This window comes from Danio rerio, chromosome 12, assembly GCF_049306965.1.
Source record: "Danio rerio strain Tuebingen ecotype United States chromosome 12, GRCz12tu, whole genome shotgun sequence".
Classification (NCBI taxonomy): Eukaryota; Metazoa; Chordata; class Actinopteri; order Cypriniformes; family Danionidae; genus Danio; species Danio rerio.
This window is the reverse complement of record NC_133187.1, coordinates 47,442,501-47,454,592: the sequence shown is the minus strand read 5'-3', so window position 1 is coordinate 47,454,592 and position 12,092 is coordinate 47,442,501. Positions and strand designations below refer to the sequence as shown.

Here is a 12,092-nt window from a genome sequence, read left to right as displayed (position 1 = left end):
CTGATAGCTCTAAATTAATCCAATATCGACTGATAAATATTGGCAGCCAATTTATTCGTGCATCTCTAAAACATGCATATATATATATATATATATATATATATATATATATATATATATATATATATATATATATATATATATATTCTTTTATTGCTTATTTCTGCACATAATTGTTGAACTTTGATGAGCTTTTTATTACCTCCTCCAAATGTTGACTAATGAAGGTACATTATTACTGTCAAGCTGTAATTAGGTATTGTCAAAACATGTTGCATACAAATGCATTCAATTATATGACAGTGTATTGCTGTAGAGGACAAATAAAACACGAGACAGGCGTTTAGAAAGAGGACAGTTTATTTTGTTTGACCTGCAAACTTATCTAAACAAGATAAACTTTCAGAAAACAGCCCGGAAACATTATAATGCGCGCTCATGAATATAACCTGCGGTTGTCTTAAACGGTTGTCTTCAATAGTCCTTTGCTCAACAGCTCTGCTGAAACACAAAGCAAAACATTACAACAGCCAGACATACAGTTAAAACATAACAGTTACCATGGTTTCTATTTTAAACTATAGTAAACTAAAGTTTGAAACTATAGTTTAAAATAGACAATGAGTGGGCCTCGCTGCTCCCACCCACCATAACCCTCGCAGCGAGGTCCCACTACCGGCCTCCCGTGTTTCCCAGAGGGTCCTCGAGGCTTGTTTGTTTCCTGCCTAGGGCTCAAAAGCACCCAGGGAGGGCACGAGTTAACCGGGCGCCAGGCCGTGTTCACTGGATGTTGCTCGGCGGCACATTTCGAGCAACAAACTTGTAATGTTCTTCGCGATATTGCGTTTATGTACGCAAACCGCAAGGAACTACAGCACAGATGGGCCCGAGAGAAGCTTCACGAAGCGGACTTCGTGAGATTGGCGTGGCTCCACTCGTACCGTCGGTATTGAACTCACCTTGGTCAAGTACAAACAGCAACATCGAGCGAACTGACAACACTGGGAGAGAACCGACGAGCTTTATAGGAATGCAGATGCAAATGTTTACATGGCGACGTCACTGCTGTGAGTCTCGTTGTCATGGTGAGCGCTGAAGAGAGCACCTCATTGGAGAACACACAGGCTCGGGAATCTCCGTCACGGCGAGTTGCGGTCAGCTGTGGACTAAAGCATTTTAAATATATTGAATGTATATTTTTACATTTTTGGTGCTGTGTATTATTCTGGGATGCAGTAGAATATGGAGACAGATGAATATAATTAAAGACAGATGCGGGACATCAGAACAGAAAGTGAGCCCGGCTAGGACAACAACACACTACTCTGACTAAAGACTCTGCTAAACTCCTAGTGGTGCTAAGCTTCTTATTATCCAAGAACGCCATCTAGCGGTCACATAACCTAACAGCATGTTACTTACTACCCCACTACATCATGCCCGTAGCCGGGGGACATCCCTAATCCTAACCTAACATGAACCCAATTTGTACCTTACTTACTATTAATAAACAGCTAGTTGGTTTATTAAGCTAGTAGTGTTAGTTTCAGTGTTTTTTAATACTGTGAATTGTGACCTAAACTAAAATGTTGCCAAATATAAACTGGTAAAAAGTATATTATTCATTCATTCATTCATTTTCTTGTCGGCTTAGTCCCTTTATTAATCCGGGATCGCCACAGCGGAGTGAACCGCCAACTTATCCAGCAAGGTTTTACACAGCGGATGCCCTTCCAGCCGCAACCCATCTCTGGGAAAGAATTCATTATTATTGTATTATTATTTTTATTATTATTATTATTATTTTTATTATTATTATGTTTAATTTTTTTTTATTGAAATGGCCAAATTGTGACAGAAAAGTTAAATGTGCTGGCCAGTTTGTTTTTGTCTAATAAATGACAGTAGGCTGCAGTTTTTTTTTACTTTAAAACTTTAACAGATTGCTATTTTTTTCTAATGATATATGATGTAATAAATTTGTATTTTAATAATTAGTCTTGTTTTATTTTTTCTTTATAGCAAGTTTTTATGAAATATTTTTTGTACATCAAAAAGTGTGGTTATGATGACATCTGACTAGCTAATCCAGCAACAACAACAAAAAAAAAATCACTAAAATGCAGTATTTAAATCTTATAGTTAAATAGAAACTGAGGCGTATAACTGCAAAAAAAAGAAAAAAAGAACCACCCCTTTCACCAGGCAAGAAATGGATGAATGAATGAATGAATGAATGAATGAATGAACGAACGAACGAACGAACGAACGAACGAACGAACGAATGAATGAATGAATGAATGAATGAATGAATGAATGAATGAATGAATGAATGAATGAATGAATGAATGGACAGATAGGCCGATAACGAATAGACTAATAGGTAGACGCATTAAAGTTACTAGTGGAATATATTATCTTGACTTGTAAGACAAAAACTTAAGTAAGAGAGAAACTTATTTATTTCATCGAAGGTTTGTTCTAACAGGTACCATCGACGTTTGTTTTGAAAATTACGTAATATATAATTCATTTCTGAAGTAACTCCAACATCACGACAATATTTATCTTTCTTTATTAACCAAAATTACTATCTGGCACTTAAATCAATACAATTGTTTATTCAAAAGTAATAAATCATTTTCATGCAGCACCCCTCTGTAAAAAAATATGGTATCTTCTGCTTCTTAAGATCGTGAGCTGGAAAAGACGCCATTTTGGATCTTGAGTATGGCGTGTTTGCGCCCGCGACTTTGTGTCTACAATGAGCCAAAATGTCCGATTAGACTCCTCAGTTTCCTAGCATGTAGACGACACAAAACGTCGCCGTGCGCGAGCTCGTGTCTGTTTCCTGTACACTAGTGAAGCAGCATGGCTTCATCTGCCAAAAGGCGTGCTGTTGAAACTGGACAAAATCCACAAGACAGCGACGAAAGCTCGGACGAGGGTCTGGAAGACTCTGGCGACGACGACAGCGAAAATTCAGAAGAAGAAGTAAACGAGGTAAGTTCCTATCCGAACTGTTTTTGCGAGCAGAAATGTCGTGATGTGCAGGCCATGCTGGCTCTGTCTGAAAAACACGTTGTTTTATGACCAACACACGTGTTTTGGTCTGCATTTAGGAGGTTATTGTGGACTTCGAAGCACACACGATCTCTGACAACGACTTTCACGGCATCAAAACCCTTCTTCAACAGGTAACGTCGGTTTATTGCAGATTATGTGGTGATTATATGAGTGTTAATTTATGAATGCAGACATAAATGTGTGTTGTTGTTTTGCAGCTGTTTCTGAAGTGTCACGTGAACACTTCTGACCTCACTGACATCATCATCCAGCAGAACCACATCGGCAGTGTCATCAGGGTAATACACTTTCATTTACCCCCCAAAATAGCTTAAATTTTACTGGTCATAACTGTGTATTTCATTCAGTTTAGATTTATTTTATGTCCATGTAGCGTACTTTTTAAATTAAGAGCCAAAAAGAAAAGAAGTAGGTACAATAATGTAAATAACGGAAAAATAAAATAGTAATGGAACAAACAGAAGTTGTAAATGGGGAAAAAGGGATTAAAATGATCAAACATATTTATATAAACACAAATAATACATCTTACTAGAGAAAATATGTACTTTGTATATTCACTACATACATTTTTTAACAAGCATGTTCACTATAATGTAGTAAAGGTTTACTATTTGCATCTGTTTTTAAGGCCTGACCAGGGGCGGACTGGGACAAAAATTCAGCCCTGGCACTGTAGCCACATCAGCCCACATTACCACACCAGCATAGCCCCACCCACGGACACGCACATTCACTATTTATTTTGATGTACAGATGGTGAAATAATGACATTCTTGCCATATTTTGATTGCGTCCGGGTAACCTCGGATTGGGTCAGCCCATCTTGAAATCAGGCGGCCGTCATAATTGGTCCAAATGCTTAACATTTATTATTATTATAATTATTAACATCATCATCATAATATCACATCTAGCAAGAGATAAAAGCTGCCTCCACGTAAAAACAATACATTTAAATAAAAACTGAACGACCCACATTTAAAAATTGGTCCAGCCCTTCTGGCATTTGCCAGAATTGCCAGATGGCCAGTCCGCCCCTGGGCCTGACAGTGTTCAAAGTATTCAGGCAAAGAAAATTTAGCATTTGTAACATTTGATTATTGAAATTATGAACCTGAACACTCCCTGAAATCCCTAAAACAGTTTATTTCACTTTTATTTTTACTTTTAATTTATTTTTTGACATTTTTATGGATAATTCACTTCCCTACAGAATCATTTCACATATTCTAAACTAATAAATTATTTCTAAATAGCAGTTTTCAAAACCGCCCAATCTGGCAACACTGAATATTGATGTTGAGCAATATACCGTGCAGCTCTACTGTAAATGTTTAATATATTTAAAACTCATTTGTATAATATTCACTAACAGTAATAATGAACATCTGTAGTTCTGCTCTGATATTGCTGTATTATAGTTTATGTGTGTGTTTTGCTCCAGCAAGCTGAAGTACCGGAGGACAGTGATGATGAGGGCGACCCGGACGAGGTGTTTGGCTTCATCAGTATGGTGAACCTCACCGAGAGACAGGTCAGACAATCATAACACACACACACACACACACTCTACTTTCTGTAGGATTGATCTGAGTTACAACAATCCCACTGGAGTTTTTAGAATATCATATTTTGCATGAGTATTTCGCATTTCACAGTGTAGTGGCTGTTAAAGTCATGCAAAATGATATTCAAGCTAAAACAAAGTTAATATTAAGTTATTTGAACATATTAAAGCATGTGGAATATAAAAGGTCATGCAAATTCAGTTTTTTAATTGGTGAGTATCTTGGAAAATTTGACATTTGGCTTAAAGTGTGATTATTATTGTTTGTTTATCAGGGTGTGGAGTGTCTGGAGAAGCTGAAGGACATGATACTGGATCAGTGTGTGAAGTGCAGCACTCCGGATGTGCAGGAGCGGATGGAGAATCTCCTGCAGGGTAACACTCAGTCTGTAGGGCTCCTGCTGAGCGAGAGATTCGTCAACGTCCCGCCGCAGATCGCTCTGCCCCTGCACAAACAACTGCAGTAAGAGTTCCCAATAGAGGGAGCGCACACACCTGCTTCACTATTACCACATATCAGTGCAGATTTCATTTTAGTTTGATATATTTTATGATTTCAAAAGTGTATATATATATGTATATCTTCTTCTTTGGCCTTAGTCCCGTATGGTTGCGGGGTCGGCTCTTTGGAACAAGTCCATATGATAACGACTTTTTTTTTTTTTTTTACACATTCCGGCCGGCCTGTCACCCTCATACACTACGTAATATGGTATACCACAGGATCTAAAAATCGCAACGGTGTCAGTTTCAATACCTTTACGCCCCATTCACACGGAGCGTCAGTGTCAATGCTTCCTAATCACTTTGAATGGGTGACGTCAGGCGTTGCCGAATTGCATTGTGGATCTGTCGGCGCCACTTCCGAGGTGCTGCTCGCTGCAGAAGTTGGGACTAGCTCAACTTTTCAAGCGCCGACGAAAGCGTCAGCCAATCATATCGCTGTAATCAAATACACCAGCAAAACATTGACCTATTGCTGACTGAATTTCATTGGCTGACGCTGCTATGACGATCGCTTTAGCCCCAGCTTCACAAACGCCTTCAGCCAAGCGTTGACCCTGAAGCCCCGTGTGAATAGGGTGTTATACCGTCATAAAAAAAAACAAAAAACAATGCACTTAAATAGGAGACAAGTATCAAATATTACAATTATTTATTTAATGCCTACAAATGCATATGCATGATTGTCATCACTAGACAATGTGGAGGAGAGAGAGAGGGGAGGTGGCGAGTCGTGTATGTGAGAGCGCAGTGCTGTGCGTTCCCCTCTCTCTCTCTCTGCGTGTGTGTGAGAATGGGATAGAGCATCCTGCGCAGATCTCTAATACGAACAAGACAAACAGGTGACCGCAAACCTAAGGTTGCATATTTGGTATTCAGTTTCTGAATGGTTTAGGCAGAAACCAACAGTCTGATTATGTTGTTTGAGCCTTACGTCATAATTTTTTAAATTATGCACGATAATACCGGATACTGGGGTAAAATAGAGAGCAGGTTTAACGGTATTAAAATTTGGATACCACCCAAGTATATGTAAATGATATGTGTGTCTAATATGTAAATGAATTTTCATGGGATGACCATTACCTGAATACCCAAGCTTTAAAAAAAAAAAATAAGTATGAAATAAGTGAAATATTTTGATGTACATTTGTCATAGTTAGGGTTAGGGGTCACTTTAATCATAAAGTGAACAGCACATTCACTATTTTTTTTCATTTAATTCAGTGTCATTAATTTAATAAAGAAATTATTTTAAGTATATTGTCATAATAATCATCATCATCTGTCTTCTGTGTGGTTCTGCAGGAAGGAAATGGCTGAAGCTCAAAGGACCAATAAACCCAGCGGTAAATGCCAGTTCTGTCTGATGATCAGCAAAACATGCAAGCCATTGAAGAAGAAGAGCATTTCTGCAGGAGACCAGGCTAAAGACGAGCTGCTGTTCGTGAATGACGAGGAGGAGTTCTTTTATGAGGTACATTTTACTAATGTCTGAAGTCAAACCAAACTGAAATTTCTGTCATCCTTTACTCACCCTTCACTTGTTCCAAACCTGTTTTACTTTCTTTACACAAAAGCTGTAACCACTGACTTCCACCGTGATTGTATTTCCATGGAAATCAATGGTTACAGGTTTTCATTTTTCTTTTCTTTTTTTTAAAACAAAAACTGAATAAAGAAACGAATAGTTTTTTTGGTTTAAACTTATTTATATTTAATATGCATATGTCAGTTTTTAAGTCTGAAAAGTGGCTTGAAAGGTTAAGTGGTTAAAGGGTTAGTTCACTCAAAAATGAAAATTATTCAATGTTTAAACCCTTGAGCAGTGGTGCTTAAGCTTGCTCCTGGAGATCTACCTTCCTACTGAGTTCAGCTCCAACTCTGACCAAACACACCTGAACCAATTAATTGACCTGTACAGCACTTGATAATTACAGGCAGGTGTGTTTGATATGGGTTGCAACTGAAATCTGCAGGACAGTAAGGCTGCTTCTGAAACCTCTTCCTCCTCCTCCTCAGTAGGTACTGCATTTGAATTTAAATGTACTACTCGGCCATTAATAAATTGTGTTATATACTGTATTATTGTGAAAAGTATGAATGGAATTCGGATGTACTACATCCGCCTTTTTATCATGGTCACGTGACCTACCTGCGTCAGTTGCGTCGCTTCACTCCCATTCATGAATTCTCTCGCAGGGCATCATGTGATAGCGCGGCGTGCATGGGATGTTCACTTCAGAATCTCGCCGGAAGTAGTAGGTCATCCGGGTCTTTCTTGCATACTAATTTTCGGATTCTTTGCATTCGGACATACCACTCGGCTCGCATACTGATTTTAGCGTATTGTATAGTATGGAAGTATGCGGTTTCGGACACCGCCTAGATCTCCAGGAACAGGGTAAAACAGCAGTCACACTCTAGTTTGAGCTTGCGAAATTCTGTTGTACGGCAATGCGGAAAGGGGCGGGATTAAACAAAATAATTAGAAATTTAAAAAAGTGAGCGATTGGTCCACGTTTTAAATTTCTGTCCAGAGAGATCATGTTTTGATCCTCGATTGGTTTCACGCAGTCAAGTGATCAGCCGATGACACAAAAAGAAAGAAGACGAGATGTATATATTAGGGATGCATGATATGTCACCATAGCGTTATCGGCAAATAAATGCTAGTTTTAAGATTATTGTTATTAAGCTGATATCTAAATTAGGCCGATATCTTTAAACCGATAAATTACGTAATTGTACAGACCTGGCTGCCGCGCACGCGTAGGCGGAACATGTTCAGACTTGCCCAGTGCACTCTAATGGATCTCTCCTCACACTGTTTATTCCTTTAAAGCCCGTCCTTTCTTTATGTGGCATTGCTGAGTGTTAATAACCCAGTAAGTAACCATGTTCCTCATCATTGTAGATGTGTTTGATTGAGTGTCATTGTGTATTTTGCTTTAAATCGCCTCAGGAAAAGATATTACATATGTAAGCCTTTCCTGCTCTGTGTCTTTGTTGTGTTAGAGATATTAGGGGAGATTCACTTATTACTCCAGGGTAACTTAACTCCCTTCTCCTTTAGTTGCAGCCGGTGAATGAACGAGGACACATGTAACTTGTGCCAATCATCACTGAAAACAGTCTCATTGCGAAAAAAAAAAAAAAACGCTCGTTTCTGTCTCCCTCTTCGCTTCAACAACACACACACACACACACACACACACACACACCAAACCCCTGCGCACGTGCTAACCAACAACTTGTCGGGCTGTTTGTAACCTAATATGATTATTTGTTATTATCAATGCAATGCTTGCCATGTGTTGTGGATGTAAGACTGTATTCAGTTTGATCAGATTATTAATACTGATTGTAACGAGCGTGCGTGAGAGTTGTCACCGCACACACACACACACACACACATCTGACAGCCTTCAAAACAGCAGCACGGGGGAGAGCCTAGGTGCGACGTCATTGAATTCAGCATAAACTCGCCACACATTCTCTTTATATTACGCTCTGTTTGTCAAAGTCATCAGAGCTTAATAATCAGGGGCCTCATGTACGAAGACTTGCGTTGAATTCATACTAAAACATTGCGTACGCACAAAGCTGTAAATGTGTGTACGCAGTGAAAAATTCAGATGTATGAAACACTGCGTACGCGGAATCCCACACATATTCTCTTTATACATTTGACTTAACGTGAAACTGAGCACAACATGCATGAGTGCAAAACCCCTCCCTGCCTCTTCCCCTGTATGAATATGGTAATAACTCTACCTTGGCAAAACCCAACGAAAAAGCAATGGTAAAAGCAAGCAATTTACAAAAAATACAAAATTTGCAAATTCATCTTCAAGTGGTGCCTTTATAGCACCGTGCATGCAGTCGATCGCTCCGATTACATTGAAAAAACCAGCGATCGCTGCAAGTTGCACTTTAATGTTTGACTTGTCGACAGCATGGTATGGAAACCTTATATACGTGCTAGACATGCGGATGATCCTGTCCCATACAGCTGGCATTGCGCGGCGCAAAGGAATTTTGTAGTGTGCAATTTAACATAATTGCCTCTAGGAGTCGCCAATTGAAATAAAACGTACGCCAGACATGAAGTCGGCATGGACCAACGCACATACTCGCATTCATTTCATGGTTAGTAAATCCAAATGTGAACGTGAAACCTGGCGTATGCAAAGTTTTTGTATCATACACAAATTGTACTAAAGTGATCTAAAAAGTTCATATCAATAAGTTTTCTCTTTGCACTTTCATTTTGGGGGTGCAGATTGCATAAGTTTTATTAATATATTATTTATTTTATTAATAACTATAACTTTATATAGGTTTAAAAAATTTAGTATTTTCCCAAGTGTAAATAACTTCTACTGTAAGAAAATATCAGAATTCGGTACATTCTGTATTATCTTTGCTTGAACTGAGCCGATTATATGAATTAAACCTGCTTCCGACCAGGATTGAGCCAGCAGAACTGTTGCTATGACAACAACTCAGATCAGTTTTGATGAATGAAACGATCCTGGATCGTGTCAAATCGTCAATATCCAAATCCAGCTAACCGAGGAATCCACCTACGAAGAACGAACCCCAGGTTTCCCCTTATGTTTTGTTGTGCTTGAATGTTAAAGTGGCCCTTCTAAAAATTTTCAGTCAGTGGAATGGCCCCCTGCCAATTTGAGTTTGAGACCCCTCATCTAAACATTTCTTCTTTTTCTTCCCCACAGCAAGCAACGGTGAAGTTCAGCTACTGTGTTCAGGATGAGGCGGACTCGTGTGCGACAGGGAAATGGTCGTACGATGACGAGCCAATGAAGCCGTTTCGCACAGTGATGGTGATCCCCATGGACAGAATGGACACCATCATGCAGAAAATGACTGATTATCTGACCGTCTGAACACACTTTAACCTTCCAGGCCAGTTTGACCACAAATCACCCAAACCAGTGAAATAATTTATTCATTCTGTACATAATCAGCCCACAAAAATAATAATAAACAACCCAAACAGATTGACGATGAGTGTCTCTTCAATTGAAAATATTTACATGATTGTTTCTCCGCTGAGTTTACTGTAAAACACATCGCTCCTGTGCTTCGCTCTCCTGCGTCTCTGTCTTTGGTTCTGGTCGAGTTTTTGCTTTAGGGATACCGGTTCTGTCACGGTCCAGAATATTCTGCAGGATCTCTTTACTTTCACTAGGAGGAAGATTGCAGAAGAAATACTGCGGCGCCATCTGAACAAACCTGCAAAAATATGAGAACACCACTGAGCTTTTCTCAGAATTTCAAGTGCACACACATTTATCTGACATGAATGCATGATCAATAAAGAGACGACATTTTTATATTTTCTCTTTTTAGCCTGGGTGAAAATCAAAAAAGCTCCTGAAAATTATTACGAAGTATTTTTGGTTATTTTTAATTTATCCATGCAACATGAAAATGGGTTTGTGCGTCACAGTTACACTGAAGTGCCCACAATATAATTAAATGTAATGTGATAGATGCTCAGGCCAGTGCTGCCCTGTTCACAAAAGTTCGTCTGCGACTGTGGTAGTTGCGTACAAATACAATCTTATGGCCCCTTACAGTCTCCGATATGTTACCAACTACAGAAAAACTACAAACATCAGACATCTCGTTCTTAATTAGGTTCAAAACAACACAAAGTATAACCTACAGTCAGCGAAAACCTCTCATCTGTGTCTGTAATCTTCAGCAGCACATGAAGCCTCTGATAGAGAGTCATTCCATCATTCCCAGTTCATATTAGTCCAAAAGGTGATGATAATAATTAAAACAAGGCAGTTTGATCACGTTTGCTGAAGAAATAACATGCTGCTTTTTTCCCGCGCTCCACTCTCGCATTTGTCCTTTTCTTTCTGAATGTGTCATTCTCTCGTTTGTCAGCTTCTCACAGGATCGGGTTTCCAAAGCTTGTCAATAATCAAGCGCACATTATTATTATTATTATTATCAGCTCAAGAAGTTTCTTATTTCAGATATAATGTTAGACGCGTGGCAAGCGCAAGGAAGAAAAGCAAAACCTCTCGCGCGTCAGACTGGCTCGTAAAACAACTGCAAAGTACAGGGTAGATCCTGCTCTACTCCATGGCTGTGTGGCTGTTCATCAGGACGATGATATATGAATATATAATTCCGCTGTGTATTTCGAACATGGCGGGTCCTTTGTTTACATTCTGGCTTGTTGTAAGTGAATGACGCATCTCTTCTGTAAACCAGTAGCGTTCAGCTGCGCGTCTAGCTCCGCCTTTTGGTCCCCATTCTTGTGTTTGGGACCTTTTCGAAAGGGTCCTGAAAAAGTAGTACGGTACGGTTTGGTTCGGTATGCCTTTTGACAGTGGAAACGGCCATAAAACCATACCAAACCGAACCGTACCACTCAGTGGAAACGGGCCATTAGGGCGCTTTCACACACTGATGTTTGTTTCGGAATCTGTCTCATTTCTCCACGGTTTGTTTGGCATATGCGAGTCCAGTAATCGCGCTCAAATCCGTGCCAAATCAATCAGTCCGAGATCAACTGGTCTCTGCACGATTGAGCAGATCAATGGTAGTGAGAAAACAAAACGGTCCAATGAACTAACGACCCAGGCTGTATCACAGTGTCTTATGATAGCCATGTATACAGCTATAAGAAGAGAGAATGATGAGCAGGGCGGGATGTCATTCCTGCCAGCAAATGTGCGTTTCATGTCTAATACGAAAGTGAAACATGCTGAAATATTAACGAGAGCGGTTCATTCATTAGGAAAAGTTACCATCTGATAATTTTTCTATATTTTAATCTTCTAATATGTTGTGTTAGGCCTGTTTTGTTCATTTGTGCACTGACAGCTGATCACAATGATCTGATGCAGTCTCGCTTCATCCGTTTCTCAATAATTCAAGC

General features: G+C 39.3%; 2 protein-coding genes across 4 annotated transcripts in view; one reads left to right on the top strand and one right to left on the bottom strand.

Annotated features, from left to right (window-relative positions):
* Window positions 1-2,809: 2,809 nt before the first annotated feature.
* On the top strand, window positions 2,810-10,193 carry bccip (BRCA2 and CDKN1A interacting protein). Of its 2 annotated transcripts, none has more exons than NM_001013475.2 (7): window positions 2,810-3,003; window positions 3,123-3,197; window positions 3,285-3,365; window positions 4,535-4,624; window positions 4,933-5,120; window positions 6,470-6,638; window positions 9,904-10,193. In NM_001013475.2, exons 1-7 carry the CDS (start codon window positions 2,872-2,874, stop codon window positions 10,072-10,074), a joined length of 906 nt encoding a protein of 301 aa, NP_001013493.2. In that variant the 5' UTR covers window positions 2,810-2,871; the 3' UTR covers window positions 10,075-10,193. The 2 variants fall into 2 exon arrangements, 1 of the variants encoding a protein (NP_001013493.2); XR_012387604.1 differs by having other exon boundaries at window positions 2,845-3,003; window positions 4,933-5,369; window positions 5,483-6,638; window positions 9,904-10,188.
* The window catches only part of dhx32a (DEAH (Asp-Glu-Ala-His) box polypeptide 32a), a 48,032-nt gene continuing 46,038 nt past the window's right edge, over window positions 10,099-12,092 (bottom strand). The window contains exon 11 of one of the 2 annotated variants that reach the window (NM_001202472.3): window positions 10,099-10,423. In NM_001202472.3, the coding sequence (NP_001189401.3) occupies window positions 10,246-10,423 (178 nt within the window). In that variant the 3' untranslated portion in view covers window positions 10,099-10,245. The remainder of the gene's footprint in view (window positions 10,424-12,092) is intronic. The other variant, XM_073917267.1, reaches the window with a different exon arrangement.

Coding starts and splice junctions, on each gene's coding strand:
- bccip (NM_001013475.2), top strand. CDS start 2,872: ATGGCTTCATCTGCCAAAAGGCGTGCTGTTGAAACTGGACAAAATCCA. Junction 3,198..3,284: donor TCAAAACCCTTCTTCAACAG/GTAACGTCGGTT, acceptor GTTGTTTTGCAG/CTGTTTCTGAAGTGTCACGT. Junction 3,366..4,534: donor ACATCGGCAGTGTCATCAGG/GTAATACACTTT, acceptor GTTTTGCTCCAG/CAAGCTGAAGTACCGGAGGA.